Raw genomic sequence first — 16,192 nt, 5'->3', positions numbered from 1 at the left:
CATGGACAGCACATCACCATAAGATTATGGTCCCTGAAACCCTCGCAGCCTCACGCAGCCTTTGCTAGCTTAGCCTGCGCTTAAAAGCGACAATGTCACCAGTATACTATGATTACGTAACAATCTCCGATGATTTTAAACTGAAACGCGAATATTTCAAAATTTGTGAGAGCAGTGTGTTTATTGAAAGTTTCTTCGAGGATGTGACTGATAATTTAGAGTGGATGGCCTGTTTAATAGCACGGATTCTAAAAGATTCCTTTGACTCTTAACGGTTGAGGCTTTCGTCGACACTCCGTAAGCAAACTGGTGACGATGCCGCTCTAAGCGTTCCTTCATCTTCCTTGTTCTTCCTCGGTTTCTATTTCCGCTTATACCGCTTCTGCTTGGGTTCAGTCAGTCCTGTTTATCAAAGCGCTTCATGATGAAGACTAAGCCTACCGAAGCTTGCACCACGCTGGTCGTTTCATCGAGCCTTTATTCCAGTTTTCAGATCAGATTTAGCTATTTATCATCACGCAAACAGCTCGCCCAATAACCCGAATAAACACCGTAAACAAACAGAACAAATGGGGAGGATGCTTGTTTCTATTCGACTGTTTAGATGTATCTCGTGCGATTGGGATACAATACACCAAAAACTGGAATTCGACTCTGCCAAATTTTCGTCTTTAATAAGACTTCTTCAGGGCATGGCAGAATCGAATTCCAGTTTTTGGTGTATTGTATTCATTGTTCTGGGACGAGATCACAACAGTTTGGGCTTTTTGATTCTATTCGTGCGATTGGGCAATATAAATATACCAAACAAACTATCATGAGTTCAGACATAAGTTACCGGTTTTGCTGGTCCCATAGAAATAGAAGATAGGGACTGTCCTTGCGATGCTAGATTTTCAGCTAATGGATGATGTATCTTCCTATAGACTTCCCTGTCATGGTGTCCAAAATGCTAGATTTTCACCCAATGGATGATGTATCTTCCTATAGACTTCCCTGTCATGGTGGCCAAAATGCTAGATTTTCACCCAATGGCTGATGTATCTTTCTATAGACTCCCCTGTCATGGTGGCCAAAATGCTAGATTTTCACCCAATGGATGATGTATCTTGCTATAGACTCCCCTGTCATGGTGGCCAAAATGCTAGATTTTCACCCAATGGCTGATGTATCTTCCCATAGACTCCCCTGTCATAATAGCCAAAATGCTAGATTTTCACCTAATGGATGATGTATCTTTCTATAGACTCCCCTGTCATGGTGGCCAAAATGCTAGATTTTCACCCAATAGCTGATGTTTCTTCCTATAGACTTCCCTGTCATGGTCAGGGGCGTAAGCAGCCTATAGGCCTGCAGTTACTGGACTGCAATCGCGATCGGCGATCTTATTTGCATAACGAGGGGAAAAAATCAAATGCTTACTCATTCATTTTTATGTACGTAGTTTTATATATATGATGAGGATAAAAACTATAATTTTCTTAATCATGGTAGTCTACAGATTATTTTCAAACATATTGTTATGTCGTACAGTGCCACGCGACGACTGCAGTCCTATTTCAGATCGAGGATGACAGAGGATCGTCATCTAGGATTCTCAAAAGTCTGACGCATTGCCGCCAATTTCAAACCCAAAAGCGGGAGTTATGAGATCTTCACGGGATGCGAGATGAGGGGCCACTCCCTCATCCAGCTTCCGAATGCTTTGACTGCAACTTGTTAAAATCCTGCGTACGCCCCTGATGGTGGCCAAAATGCTTGATTTTCACCTAATGGATGGTGTATCTTTCTATAGACTCCCCTGTCATGGTGGCAAAAACGCTAGATTTTCATCTAATGGATGATGTATCTTCCTATAGACTCCCCTGTCATGGCGGCCAAAATGCTAGATTTTTACCTAATAGACGATGTATCTTTCTATAGACTCCCCTGTCATGGTGGCCAAAATGCTAGATTTTCACCTAATGGATGATGTATCTTCCTATAGACTCCCCTGTCATGGTGGCCAAAATTCTAGATTTTCACCCAATGGCTGATGTATCTTTCTATAGACTCCCCTGTCATGGTGGCCAAAATGCTAGATTTTCACCTAATGGATAATGTATCTTCCTATAGACTCCCCTATCATGGTGGCCAAAATGCTAGATTTTCACCTAATGGATGATGTATCTTTCTATAGACTCCCCTGTCATGGTGGCCAAAAGCCGATGTTTTACACCCCAAGGCTCAGCAGATTCGCTCGATCTTCCTGGTAAGACGCCAAGATCTACATATTTGTTTATAGATCTATTACTATTCATTTGTTTGTTCTCGTTTGTTTTCTAGCATGTGCTTCATCGCATACAGACCGCTGACCAGGAGGGACAGCAGTCACGACTAAGCCAGGTAGCCAACTGTAGGGGAATGATGGGGAGGGGGGTCTGGGGCTTGACTCGAGGCCATTGCGAGTAAGAACATTGGAACCCCTCATTAATACGGACACTGTTGTGGCCAACAAAAATGTTCTCAATGATTTAGATATTTGTAGGAAATGTTTGAGCTTTCTTTGATCTTTGACTTAACTGCTAAAAAAGAAGTTTCCTAACGGTTGCGGAAACCCCTTCCGCGAGTGTAAGAATTAGCGGAAGATAAGAGGAAGATAAGAGTGAAGAAAAGACCCTGTTTTTTTGTTCTCTTCCCTCTTTTCTCAATAGACAGATACACTTCTAATGTATTTTCTCCCAGATTTACAAAGTGAAGGAGATCCATCGAAAACACAAGGAAGAAGACGGTCAGACCACGCGTCGAGAGAAGGATCTTCTCATGTGGCTCGTCAAACTCTTCCATGCAGATCCTGTCTTCGCTTTCCATGTGGGTTAAATCGTATTATCGTGTAACAAAGCAAAGCACTATCTTCTGGTTCTTAACAATTGATAACAGCTTGGGCGTGGTTTGCGACCGGTTTAAGACCTAACGAGGCCTAGCCCAAAATGTTAATTTTGTCTGCTTTTTTTTCTTATCAGAACACTTTCAATATGCGTCATCTGTTTTATGCTCCCGAAAGAATGATTCGCGAGTTTGCTATTACATACAGCTCGTGTTATTTTTTATTTTTATCGCAATCAATGTGTTTCATTCAGAGACAGAAGTTTGACGATACATGAGTTTGATGTTACTTACAGATCTTGCAATAAAAGATTCACTAATATATGGGTCATGCTATTGAATGCTGTCCAATTGTTTCAGAGTCAAGATACTCATGGATGGGAAATCCAAAAGAGCGCTTCACAGATAATTATGGGGCTTGTACACCTAGTGCTTTCCAACTCGCTTTCATACGACATCAAAGCAGAGTCAGCCCAGGTGAAGACATCTATAGTTCTGTTAATTCAGGCACCCTCTAGAGGGCGTCGAAGTCAGCATAACTTATCCCGAGGCGGGATAACGAGGAGGCGGAAGGGGGGGGAAGGGAAGAAAAATGGGGAAGAAGACCTCATCTCGCTCCTTTCTCTTCTCGCTCCTTTCTCTCCTTTCTCCTTTCTCTTCTCTTTCATCGTCTAATTTGGTGAGGCTGTTGTGATAATTTCGACTGATGTTGTTAAATAAAGTAAATAGCTTTATTTTATATTAATAGAAAACAAGAATAATGTTTTGGTCGACTGCACCTCTTTAAACTATTAACCTCTCTCCCCAGGCACTAATGTGTTCATTCCAAGCGGACACCATCGAGATGTGGAACCCTGTTGCTCCCATAGCGACCTTTTGGGAGATCAGGTAATACACAGCGGCATAACCACCCAATCCAGTCCTTCGTAGAGCACACCAAAAGCAAGACAACAGCGCTGAAATACGTAACACTAGTTTCAGTACTATGGTTAATGTAACCATGTTTTAAAATGACGGTATTTTGGTCAAGCTTTTTTTTCGTATGAGCTTTATCAATGTCCAATATACAAAATAGATGCCTATGGGGTTATGCGTAAACGGGCACGAGGTCCATGCAGGACGCACTCCCAATTGAACAAATTGGAAATAAAATATGATGGCAATCAAACTAATTGTGGTACCCCGCACAGTCACACTTGATGCACCGAAAATTTATGTTGAATACGTTGACAAGTAATAACGCTTGATGGTGTTTCTTCAAAAAAACTTTAAATGTGACTAGGCAAAGAAGGTATTGAGCTGTGTTAGATTACACTAGAGACTCCATGGTTTTTACAATGCGATCGAAATAAGATCCTTGAAGCGTTGTTGTTCTGCAGAGTTAAAAGATAAAAGTAAGGACGGATTCAGATTGCGAGTACGATTATGATTTACAATTGACGAAATGCTCAGCATTCAGTTCGGTCATTTCGAACTACACTACTAGACTAGGTTTTAAATCTCTCAAACGTAAACCCAGGGCTGTAGATCGAGTTTAAGTATAACTAACTGATGACATATTTCTGATTCAGTTCCCACGTGTTGGTATCTGTGGCGGAAGTGCTCAACAACCATGGTAGCCACAGCACTCGCATGCTGAAATACCTCAAAGAGCTCATCATTTGCAAGAACGAGTTTCTCAGGCGGCATAGGGTATGTGCATGACATCCTTAGCCTTCCTCTCGTACTGCATTTCTGCAGTTTTGATCCATGTTTGAATGGCCCGCCCCTCCCTCCAAATAAGGGTTCCTGAGTGAATTTTACGTTCGGATGTTTCTATTGAATTTTCAATTTAATGTCTTTTATCTTTATCCTCGTCCTCTATTGGACTATTGCTTTCACTGTCACAGCAACATGGTTTTGTCTTTTTCACAGGAGCACGCATCTACCGGCAGCCACATCCCTATTTGCTCCTTGGCACAAACAAAACTAGAGGTAAAGGACTGTCAAACCTTGGAATTTAATGAACCTATCCATGTCATCTGCCCAATGCTATTCATCATCATACCACAGGCCGTCTTCCAGGCATACCTATGTAGGTCCAATGCTATTCCTCATTTTACCACAGGCCGTCTTATAGACATACCTAATAGGTCCAATGCCATTCCTTATTTTACCACAGGCCGTCTTCCAGGCATACCTATGTAGGTCCAATGCTATTTCTTATTTTACCACAGGCCGTCTTCCAGACATACCTATGTAGGTCCAATGCTATTCCTTATTTTACCACAGGCCGTCTTTCTGAACTACTTTATATGCATGTCCAATGCTATTCCTTGTGTTTCCACATGTCTTCTTTCTGACCTACTTATGTAGGTCGAATACTGTTTCTCGTGTTTCCACATGCGGTCTTCCTGACCTACTCATGTAGGTCCAATGCTATTCCTCATTTTACCACAGTCCGTCATCCAGACATACCTACGTAGGTTTAATGCTATTCCTCATTTTACCACAGTCCGTCATCCAGACATACCTACGTAGGTTCAATGCTATTCCTCATTTTACCACAGGCCGTCTTCCTGAACTACTTTATATGCATGTCCAATGCTATATTCTTTATGTTTCCACATGTCGTCTTTCTGACCTACATATTTAGGTCCAGTACTATTTCTCATTTTACCACATGCCGCCTTCCTGGCCTAGTTTTGTAGGTCCAATCCTATTCCTCATTTTACCACAGGCCGTCTTCGCGACCTACTTATGTAGGTCCAATACTTTTCCTTGTTTTACCACAGGCCGTCTTCGCGACCTACTTATGTAGGTCCAATACTATTCCTTGCTTTCACAGGCTGCTTTCCTAACTTGCTCATGGAGCTCCGATACTATGTCTCATGTTTCCACAGGCAGGCGTCCAAACCTACTTATTTGTCCTGTTTTCTCCCCCCCTTCCCCCTAGGCCGTCTTCCTAACCTACTTATGGAGCTCGGACATAGAGGCAACTCTGGTAGCTCTTTCATGCTTTGGACATTTGTGTGAGGAGATCGATATTGTGCAGAGTTCGGAAAACCTCAACGAGTTGAACTCCTCGTCTAATCTCAACGTGCTCTCTGAACTTGCGGCAGAGGCCACCAAATTTACTGCAGGTAAACAATTACACTTAAAGAATGTCGATCAACCACTCTTTTGTTTTGTTTATGATTGAAAATACAATGGAATATTCGCAAGGAATCTTAAAATAACTATCTAGGAATGAATGTTGATACTCAATTGGCAATATTTGATTGAAAACATATTGGTTCTTCGTTTGAATTAGCCGATGGAAGAGGATTCTTTGAGTCACTCGGCATTGAGCGGGAGCATAAAATGGCGGGGGTTTCTTTCCTTTAAGTGGCTTTTGATTACACCGAATCACCACAAAATGTTGACCAGTCACAGGGAACTTCAGGCAGAAGTCCCTTCGTCCATACAATGAAATCCTAACTTTAAAAGAAGGCCAATCACGCCGCATATTAAAGGCTCCCGCTCAAGTGCAAGTCGCACAAAGCATCCATTTTCATCGGCTAGTTCAAGCAAGTAACCATGATATATTCAATCAAATATCGTCAATAACATATATTCATTCGTAGATTGTAATTTTGAAGTTTCCCTTGGAATATTACGTTGTATTTTTAATTGTAAACAATAAGTATTTTTTCTAAACAATTGAAACTTTACTGATAATATCTGGGTGTTCAACAAATCACTGTTCAAAAATCTGCTGTTCAATGTGCATTATATAACAATAATCATTATAATGGTTTCATGAGACTTAATGTCTGCGGTCTGAACCTTAGTTATTAATTTGTACTTTCTCATCGCAGGACGAGCTTCTCTTCAGAAGAAGATCATGGCCCTGTTGAGGCAGCTTGACAGACAAACCCCAGGAAATGTACAGGTACTTTTTCAGTTATGTCAGTAATAGAGGGGACTTGCGCTAAGAGATCACGTGACCTTTTTGGGTGGCAAATTAAAAAAAAATCATCAAACAAAAAATGACTGCGCCCGTCACACCAGAGAACGACGAAGAAATAAAATCTTTAAATGAAACTAAACCCTTTCTGAAAAAAAAAGCTTTCGTAATCGCCGAATAAGTTGCTTTTTTGCTGTTATTTTGCCGCTAAAAGGCTGAGCGCGCGCTAGTTTGCCACCCAAACAGTCACGTGATCTCTTAGCGCAAGTCCGCTATTGCTATGGATATATCAATCAACACGTAAATGTGTTATTCAATGATTTGAATATTTCGAGCATCTATTTTGTCTCACCAACTACCTTTCCCACTTTGATTCAAACTATGTGACCCGATTTAGAACTAGTTTCAGCACAGGGTTACCAACCTCTCAGTCATTCTCCAGTCAGTTTTAATAAATATTTTCACGATTGATCACCTCCTGTTATTGTCTTATATCCTAGATTAAAGGTCTCAATAAACTTTCAATGTTTTTTAATTTAGAATAAGCGGTATTTCTAACGTTTGAGCAGTTGAGGGGTAACGCGGAATCCCTCAACTGCTCAAACGTTAAAAATACCGCTTATTCTGAATAAATTAACATTACAAAGCAATGAGAGTTTATTGTGACTTTTATTCTAGGATATAAGACAATTACTTTGCAATTACTTTGACAATTACAATGCAGACGTACATAGATTCAAAGATCTTAAGATCTTCACGGTCTCATAGCGACATAATGTTATGCCATCACGAGGTTTTCAAGGAGCCAGGACGTATTGTCTTGTTGAGTACATGAGTATCGTTTGACTAAGGCCAATCTTATGTAAACACATACAAAAACATATATTAGTGTTAACAGGGCATAGTCAGGCCAAGAGATAGTGGCCTCTGTGCTACTCCCTTCTGCCACGCCTCTTCTATCAAACATAAAGAAAATGTCTTGAAGTGCCCTTTGCCCCCTCCTTCTTTAAAAAACCCGGCCACGCCCCTGTATTGGCTCATATCCCGATCATATGTGATAAAAGTCTAAGTCTCCGTGTCGCCGTTGTTTTGTGGCATACAGTTGAATGACCTCAGCAGACGTTAGGGTTATTGTTTCCTACTTCAGAGGCAAAAAGGGTTTGGGTCTCTGTATATCTTAAAATTCATCAGAAGGATCTCGTTTTATTATGTACCGGAAGTATGTATCAAAAGCGACAGGCTATCCTCGTTGATATAGAGATCCTGAAGGGCGTACTTTCAATATTTTAGGACTTTGTTTTATGGGTTCAACATCTGCAAAGAAAGGACTGTTTCCAAACGCCTGTATCATTGCTTGTGGTCAAATTGTAATATATTTTTTTCTGATATCATATGAATACTCTTTAACTATTCTCCAACTTCATCAAGTAAATATTAAATACAAAGCACTTCAAGTTTCTTTTCTCTTTGAAGTCTCTTTTTTTCTGTCTGCAGGCCTGATTTTTTTCTGATATCATATGATCTGTAACTATTCTTCAACTAAGGATGAGTAAATAAATTAAAAACAAGCTAGAAGAATTTGATGCGAGAAGCACTTCAAGTCTCTTTTATCTTTAATGTTTTTCCTGTCTGCAGGCTTGGGATGATACCTACACACGTTGGCAGCGGCTGACGTATGCGCTGACCAATTACGGGAAAGATGACACCAGCGTTGGCATGGCAGCCTCGTACCTGACGTCAGTGCGTAAGCGCGCCAGTTCGAGCTTGCCCCGCCGAGTCGAGGACATGGAGGTATGGGACCTTATGAAATAAATAGGAACATTTTTTGTCACAGCGCCATCGCTAAACTGAAGAGACACCGCAGTGCTTTATTGGAAACATAAAGGGATACTGCTTGGGTCAGCGGTAGCTGAACTTGACTGGTAGTGTGGGATTTGAAATAGGGTGGGGCGCGGAGTACCTGTTGTTGGTCTGTATTCATGTCAATTTTGCGCAAAAGTTGAGAAGTCAGTGGGTTAACAACAATTACACAGAAAAAGTGGATGGATGCACAACATAGAATGATTTTTTATTATATATGATCGCTGCGAAGTGAATGGTCCCTTGCTTAAAAAAAATATACGAAAAGGGCGTGCGGACTTTCTTTGTTCAAATATTTTGTTTTTTAGAACTCGTTGAATGAATGGACTTACATGACGGGGTTCCTGTGTTCTCTTGGCGGAGTATGTCTCACCACATATCAAAACATAAGGTGAGGCCTGGTGACCAAGTATTACCTCGTTAGGTGTTTTGAAAGTTTTTTAGAAAGCTCAGAATAGCTTCAACTAACTAATTAATGAAATAACAATATGTAGAAACATATTTAAAATTAAATCACTTTAAGGTTTTGGCTCAGACTCTACTGTAAACAAGGATCCGCGTAATAAAATGCGCAGACCTGGTCCAATACGTCATTCCCGCTAGACCACGTCAAGTGCAAAGCTCAGTAAATACCGAAAAAGCAGAGCCGTAGATCAGCTTCGATCATTCCTAAGTTGAAAATGATATTTTATATAAACAAGGCAATAACAGAGAGCTATTTGGAATTTGTTTTCAACACCAGCAACGATAAAAATTGTGATTGAAAATAAAACTCAAAAGCAGCCCGCGCTTGCTTGAATTAACCTCATTCTAGAGCGCGCTCGTGGAAATAACGAAACCTGATAACTTTATTTTGCTTCAAAACCTTTCCAATTTCTATTTAGTGTCCTTCTAGTTCTCAAAGAGGATTTAAATTGACGCTATTGTTGTCTATAGCTAAAAACTATAGATTTTTAAAAACATTATTTGGTGCTTGGCCCTATCTTTTTTGCTTATTTTTTTTATGGGGCTCTGCACACGACAGTCTAGCGGACACGACGACTTAGACCAAGCGCACATCTTTTATACCGCAGGTCTTTGTTAAAGTTGATTTATTCCTGGTTGAAACTGTTTAAAAAAAAACTGTTACTGGTTGAAACTGTTTCAAGCAGGACTAATTGTCTAACCTGTAACAAGAAGGTTGTAAGCTGCTGTTGAATGGTTATGGTTTTGAATTCTCAACGGAAAATATTCTCGCGAGTTTATACGAAGTCACAAGATAGCTCTTTCAAATTTGTTGTATTATACTTCCAAACAGAAATGTCATGAACCTCGTTTTCAGGCGTTACAGTCGGGTTCTGCCGTCCATGGTACAGACCAGCGGTGACTCGCAAGTAAAAAGCAACTCCTCGGTAACCAGGTAATAACGTCACCTCGGGAATACTATTTTATGTTATTGCTCCTGTGATTGCATTCATCTCAGATAAATACGCTAGACTGGAGGTCCCGTCTCATTCAAGCTTCACTACAGCAACAAGAATCAGGGGCGGATCTAGGGGTTGGCCGGGCGCCCCCACCTATTTTCAGATATATGGCTTAAAAATAACAAGAAATACAAGGAAATCCACGGAAGAACAATGAACTCCCCCCATATCTTGAAACTCTTCGGTACTCCCTGTTTGCAATTCCTGGATCCGCCCTTGTGAGTCGAAAGGACGTTACGCGCGACCGAGAAAACCGTGAACACCGGAAATATGTTTGGAATGTTTTTTCCGACAAATCACTCGCGAGATATTCAAACATTCAATAAGGAACAAGTCTCATGTCTGAATTCTCGCGTCTGGTTCGTCAGAAGACAATAAACATTCCACTGCGCTGTAAAGAACCACTTGGTACGCAATGAACCCTCTGGCAGTGACCACGTGACAGTGCCTATACTTACAATACACACACATGGGCACTTGATTCAGAGCCTGGCTTTGTTGTGCCCTCCACTTCGTTATAACTGGTGAAAGTTATTAGGTCATGCCTTACCGACTGAAATCAACCGTTAGACTTGTTTTCTTTCTAATTTTTTTTTTTAGATTTCTCAAGGATCTTATAAGTCTCTTGGTGTGTAGCAACGAGAAGCTTGGTGTGCAGGTAAGATGAGGTGCTGGTTTGACACGTATTTGAGGTCTTTCCAGTACAAGATTTTGAATAATATTCTTTATTTAAATGCACAGTTGTATAAATTCAAGCTCGTTGATTCTCCACGCTGCTCGCTCTGTATGGACCACATAGAAACGATGGTCCATCTATTTGCTGAATGTGTGATAGTAAAGAATTTGTATTTACAGCTAAAAACCACACTGATAAAGTACAATCTAACACTTCCAGACCTTAACCCTAAAAACATCATTTAGGGGTAGAAAATTGTCAGTTAATAAACTTGATACTGCTACTCTTTAAGAACTATGTGTATAAGGTGCGAGGTGGTACTCCATTACTTCAATGCATGCTTGTAAAAATACGTCAGTATGAGTTGATTGAGCGTTTGTGTGCATTGCAAAACAACTCCCTGCAGCTGCACCTGGCTAAATGGGACAAATTATATGAGATGATTGATTTCAGTTGAACAATATTAATATATATTTGATTTAGTAAAGTATGTTGCTCAGTAAATGGGGAAGAGGGGACTTCTGTTTTTGTCTTCTTTGGGGTAGGGGAGGGGGGAGAAAGGGGGAGGGATGGGAGGTTAGAGCTGGAAAAAAGGGAGAATAATGTTTTAAATTGAAATGTAATTTACAAGTTAAAAAAAAGCCTATAATCTATTAATGTAAAGGAAATAATGAATGGAAAACCTTGTAATAATGGAAAAATGTGTAACAAAAATGTAAAAACAATCATGGAAAATCTCCAATAAAAAACTATATTAACCCCCCCCCCCCAAAAAAAAAAAAAAAAAAAAAAAAAGAGGTGCTGGTTTGGAGAATTCGATAACAGATCGGTTGAGCATGTCTCGAGAAAAAGGCCTTTTTTTTACTCATTACTTGGTGGTTCTTCCATTTAGGCTCATTAAACTGGGACATATTTTTTCCACCAAAGAATACGATGTTTAGTTTTGGAATTTAAAGGGTTATGGGAATTTACAGGTTTGTTGAGTGGTAATAAATAACTTCTCCTTACAAGATTTTATGCGACGTCATTTGCATGATCTACTTCATAGCGCTAAAAAAAGTGCACTTCGACCAACCAGAGCGTGCCTACTATCTCAATTATTTTGTTAAGTGTTTGAACTGCACCTCTCCGCCTATTAAAGTGTAACAAATATAGCAAACAAATATTTTTTTTAAAAACCCTACCAAAGAGCACTACGACATAAAACATGGTCTTATATTGACTTCAAGCAAAAATAACATTGTGTCGTTATCTGGACCACTAGTTATGGCGCAACCCAAATGCTCCTCTAAAAAAAATTGGCGGTTCTGAGTTTATTTGATAGCCTTCTTGAAACTTTTCCTCGCAAATTTTCGCTGAGTGTGCTAGAAATGAGATTAGTGTTAAAAGACGGCCGTAAATTAACTCCGAACTAACAAAATGGAGGGGCGGGAGAGAAGAGAAAGAAGAGAAAAGACGTCCATTTCTCGAGACACAGGAATTGTAAAAACGCTTATCCCGCTAGGTCTAACTTTCTTATTTTGTATTGCCTTTGTCTAAGGTTCGTGTGACCGTCAACGAGCTGATTGGAACCCAGCTAAGCCCTACCCTCTACCCGATATTATTTGAGGAAATCAAAGATGTCCTGAAGACGTTCTTCACCTCCGCTGGACAGGTAATGTCCCTGTGCTTGTTTTATGCTATACAGTAAAAACCCGCGTATAGGAACATTTAAAGAAAGCTCCAGCTCAACTCCGAGTCACACAAAGCATTAATTTCCATCGGCGTATTCAAGGGAGTAACCAAGATATTTTCAATTAAAAAAAGGCAATAACTTATAAAACTGTAGATTGATATAGATTATAGATTGATATTTCGCAGTTTTCTTGCAAATAAACCCTTTTATTTTTAACGATAAACAATTAATAAAGGAGTGGTTGATCGACTTTCTTTAAGAAATTACTAGGCTAAAATCCCATTTCTAAACACCCTTAACATAAAAAGCTTTTCATGCTAAAATTCGAAAACAGGTTCTTATTTATAAGAATAGGGAACATTATCTTTTCAAAATATGAAAAAAATCTTCTCACAAATATATTTATCTCACAGCCTGTACACATTACAGTAGTACTGCAACAGTAAGTTAAGCAGTCCCGTATCACTTCCAGGGCTTCTGGAATTACGCGCTTGTGCGGAAGCGCGTAATTTGGCTTTTTCCGCGTAATCCACAAATTTCCGCGTAATCTTGCGTAATTTGGCTATATTCTGAAAGACGAAACATTTAATTGCACAGCTGATTCGTTCTTTTAGGGTTCTTACCTCTATTTCTCGTAAAAAAGAGAGATATTCTTCGTAAGAGTGCGATATTTCGAATTGAATTTCGAAAACAAATAAAATGACTAGGCGTTCTTTGCTAAACCGCGAAGGCATAGGACTAATAACAAAATACCTTTTTAAATTGGCTGGTGGCTAGGAGCCAATGAAAACTTGCCTAAGATATTTTCACGCAAAAAATTAACCTTTTCAAGTTATTTCGTGCTTTCCTTCGGTACAAAATGTAGTTTGGGCGTAACAGTTGATATTCCGTGTAATTTAGCACGTAATTTAGTAAAGAATCACGCAAAATTTTGATTTTTAAAGAAAAATGTATTGCAAAATCCCGCGTAATTTAGTGCGTAATTTTGAGTTTTTTTCCGCGTAATTCCAGAAGCCCTGCACTTCATGTTAAAACTGCTGTTTCTTTTTTGCGGAGAGCCCAATGCTAAGACGACTACAAATTTACTTTCATATAACATGCACAGAAAAGACTACACATTTTCAAATTGATTTATATGTTTTTTTTCTGTAAGCACATAGTGGTTGTAGTTGCGCAATGTATTCTCTCGTCTGGTACGATTTTTTTTATTTATGAATCAATCAAATCCCTTCCCCGCATATCAAATCCCTTCCTTTTTAATCAAATCTCTTCCTTAAATAATTTATATTAACTTCGCTAACAAATCCATATTGTGAGTAACATAAAGGTCTGATATAATTCTTCAAAAATATATGCCTTAACCCACACAAATACTATAGCAAAATCAATGAATAAAATGCAAACAGGCAGAGGATTAGGTGAGATTTTGCTAATTTTCGTGCACGAGACCTCAACAAAAAACCGTTTTTATTTACAAGAATAATGTATATGCGACGGCCGCCAATGCGTTGCGTCTTTCGTTTAAGAGTCCTCAATGTACATTCTGAAATAGAAACTTGATCATTTTTTGTTTGTTTATCGTGTTGTTTTGCGTTCATTTGGTGAAAGTTTTGTATACAAGTTTTGAAAGTTTTGTATACAAAATTTATTAAAAATATAGTGAAGGTTAAAGCTTAGAATTGATTTTAACAAAGAAACAAAACGGGACCCTCAGGAGTTGAGATGCAAAGCCTGAACAATGGGACACTTGTGGCACCTTTATAATAAGGAAACCTCTATACTAGGACTACTCTCAGAATTGCTTTTGGCAATTATTGAAAAAATATATACCTCTTGTCCCCGAGCCTCGAGGGCAGCCAGCTTGAGCATGTCAGTAAATGATTCGAGGCTTCGAGACCATTCTCGACAGGCTCCGAATGGTTTAAGAAACGGTAAAACCTGGCTCTCTGATTAGGACCATGCTTTGTGGCTAGGAAGAATAAGTAACTCTAAATTGGCTTATCTTGCAAATTTAAATGTCATTTTGCATTTTATAATGTAGGTGGCTATTTGCATGGAAACTCCATAATAACCAACAACTATTGGAGTTAGATCCTTATTTATTAACGATATTTAAATTAGACGAAGGAAAAGGGTTCTTTGTTTGACCAACTATCCTGTTATTATTTACTCTAGCATCTATCATTCAAAATTGTTATCACTTAGATTTGCATCTATCACTCAAAATCGTTATTATATGGACTTTCACCAAAGCGCGAATTGAACGCAAATTGCTGAGTCTCAACAGTAGGGTTTGTAATTTTCCTGGGGTATCTTTCTTTAAACACAACTACTCAATTTGATTAGAGCACTTTTAATGTCATTTTCCATTCTCCTTCCTCTATCTTTTTTCTTCCGTGTCCTCTTTTATTTTCTTGTTCTCTATCTCTTTTTCACTTATTTTCTCCCTTTTCTTTACTAAGCCTTTAACAAGACCCTCATTTCCGCTTCCTTTTTCCTTTTTTTTCACTTTCTGTTTACCTAGACATTCCTTTTAGCTCTTTCTTGTTCTATTTTCCTTTCCCACTTTCTTCCCCTGTCCTTTTCCCATTTTCTTTGCCTTTAGCTCTTTCCATTCCTCTTTCACTTTCTCTTGATTTTATCGTTTTTCGTGTTTTGACTTTCAACTGTTACGTAACGAATAAGATGGAATATCTTTATATCTTTATTGGACTAGAAAAGGGGGGGACTGGGCCTTCCCCTTCCTAGGGCCTTAGTTTTCTTCCTGTATGTGTTCATTTTCATCTTCGTATATTTTAAATCTTCTCCTCGACATCTTCTACCTCTGCACTTATTTCTCTCTTCCCAATGATCTTCTCTTCCTCTTTTCCACTCTCGTTGATATTCTCGACTTCCTTTCTATTTTTACCTTAGTGCGTTGGGGAATAAAGAAATATTGTCGCTTTTACGCAATTTACCATTACTGTCTTTTACCAATTTTCTCACTTTTCTGTCGAAGTGCCTTGACGTGGTCGGTCTAGACCAAATAGGCTCAACAAAATTCCTTAGCGTATATGTTACTGATTTTCTGATGTCCCTGTTTCTCCACCTGTATACAAAAGGGTCTATCAATGCGCCAGCCGTGAAGACTATGTCTAAAATCTGAAAAGTCTTTGTGTTATTTTCTGTTAGTCCGCGTATTGCAATGACGCTTATTGTTACTGCTATAGGAAGATAGCTGAGCAATGCTACCCAAATAACATACGTGACTGTCACTCTCTGCTTCCTTGATTTTTCCCGCGTCTTTCTCCTCTCTGTGGATTCCTTTTCTTGTACGTTTGTGGAGTGTTTTGTCGCTAGCTTCATAATTTTGTAGTTCGTCGCTACTAGGACAACAAGTCCTACACCTCCCGTTAAAGCTATTGCCCACCCTGATTTCGGAACACAGTGAAAGGCACTCAGGGGGGACATGATTGAGCTGAACAGCCATATAGAGGCAGCAATGATAATAGTCAGTTTTTTATTCACATATTTCGTGTGCTGGTGTTCCCAGAAGAGACTCAGGTAGCGATTAATGCAACTCGCAATAACTGTCAGGTACGAAACAACTCTTAATAGCCAGTTCACGGTTATAGTCAGGACAAGGTAAGAACACGAACCGTTCAATGAACTACTTACGATGTACCCAACAGCCAATGGCAGGAACAATATTCCGGTTAGAAGATTAGCCAAGGTGTGTGAAAACA

At 39.4% G+C, this 16,192-nt stretch overlaps 1 protein-coding gene across 3 annotated transcripts in view; it reads left to right on the top strand.

Moving 5' to 3' along the window:
* LOC116617539 (neurofibromin-like) overlaps positions 1-16,192 on the top strand; it is a 55,223-nt gene that overhangs the window by 8,748 nt on the left and 30,283 nt on the right. For all 3 annotated transcript variants that reach the window (XR_007307563.1, XM_048726523.1, XM_048726522.1), the window contains exons 13-26: positions 2,180-2,251; positions 2,326-2,385; positions 2,725-2,850; positions 3,226-3,342; positions 3,674-3,753; positions 4,437-4,557; positions 4,780-4,839; positions 5,801-5,987; positions 6,705-6,778; positions 8,429-8,584; positions 8,962-9,044; positions 9,975-10,052; positions 10,717-10,774; positions 12,333-12,446. Coding sequence is in view for 2 of the 3 variants with exons in the window: in XM_048726523.1 (XP_048582480.1) it covers positions 2,180-2,251; positions 2,326-2,385; positions 2,725-2,850; positions 3,226-3,342; positions 3,674-3,753; positions 4,437-4,557; positions 4,780-4,839; positions 5,801-5,987; positions 6,705-6,778; positions 8,429-8,584; positions 8,962-9,044; positions 9,975-10,052; positions 10,717-10,774; positions 12,333-12,446 (1,386 nt within the window). In the remaining variant the exon portion in view is untranslated. The remainder of the gene's footprint in view (positions 1-2,179; positions 2,252-2,325; positions 2,386-2,724; positions 2,851-3,225; positions 3,343-3,673; positions 3,754-4,436; positions 4,558-4,779; positions 4,840-5,800; positions 5,988-6,704; positions 6,779-8,428; positions 8,585-8,961; positions 9,045-9,974; positions 10,053-10,716; positions 10,775-12,332; positions 12,447-16,192) is intronic.

The sequence above is a fragment of the Nematostella vectensis genome, chromosome 4, assembly GCF_932526225.1.
Source record: "Nematostella vectensis chromosome 4, jaNemVect1.1, whole genome shotgun sequence".
Lineage (NCBI taxonomy): Eukaryota > Metazoa > Cnidaria > Anthozoa > Actiniaria > Edwardsiidae > Nematostella > Nematostella vectensis.
This window is presented reverse-complemented; position numbering and strand designations above follow the sequence as displayed.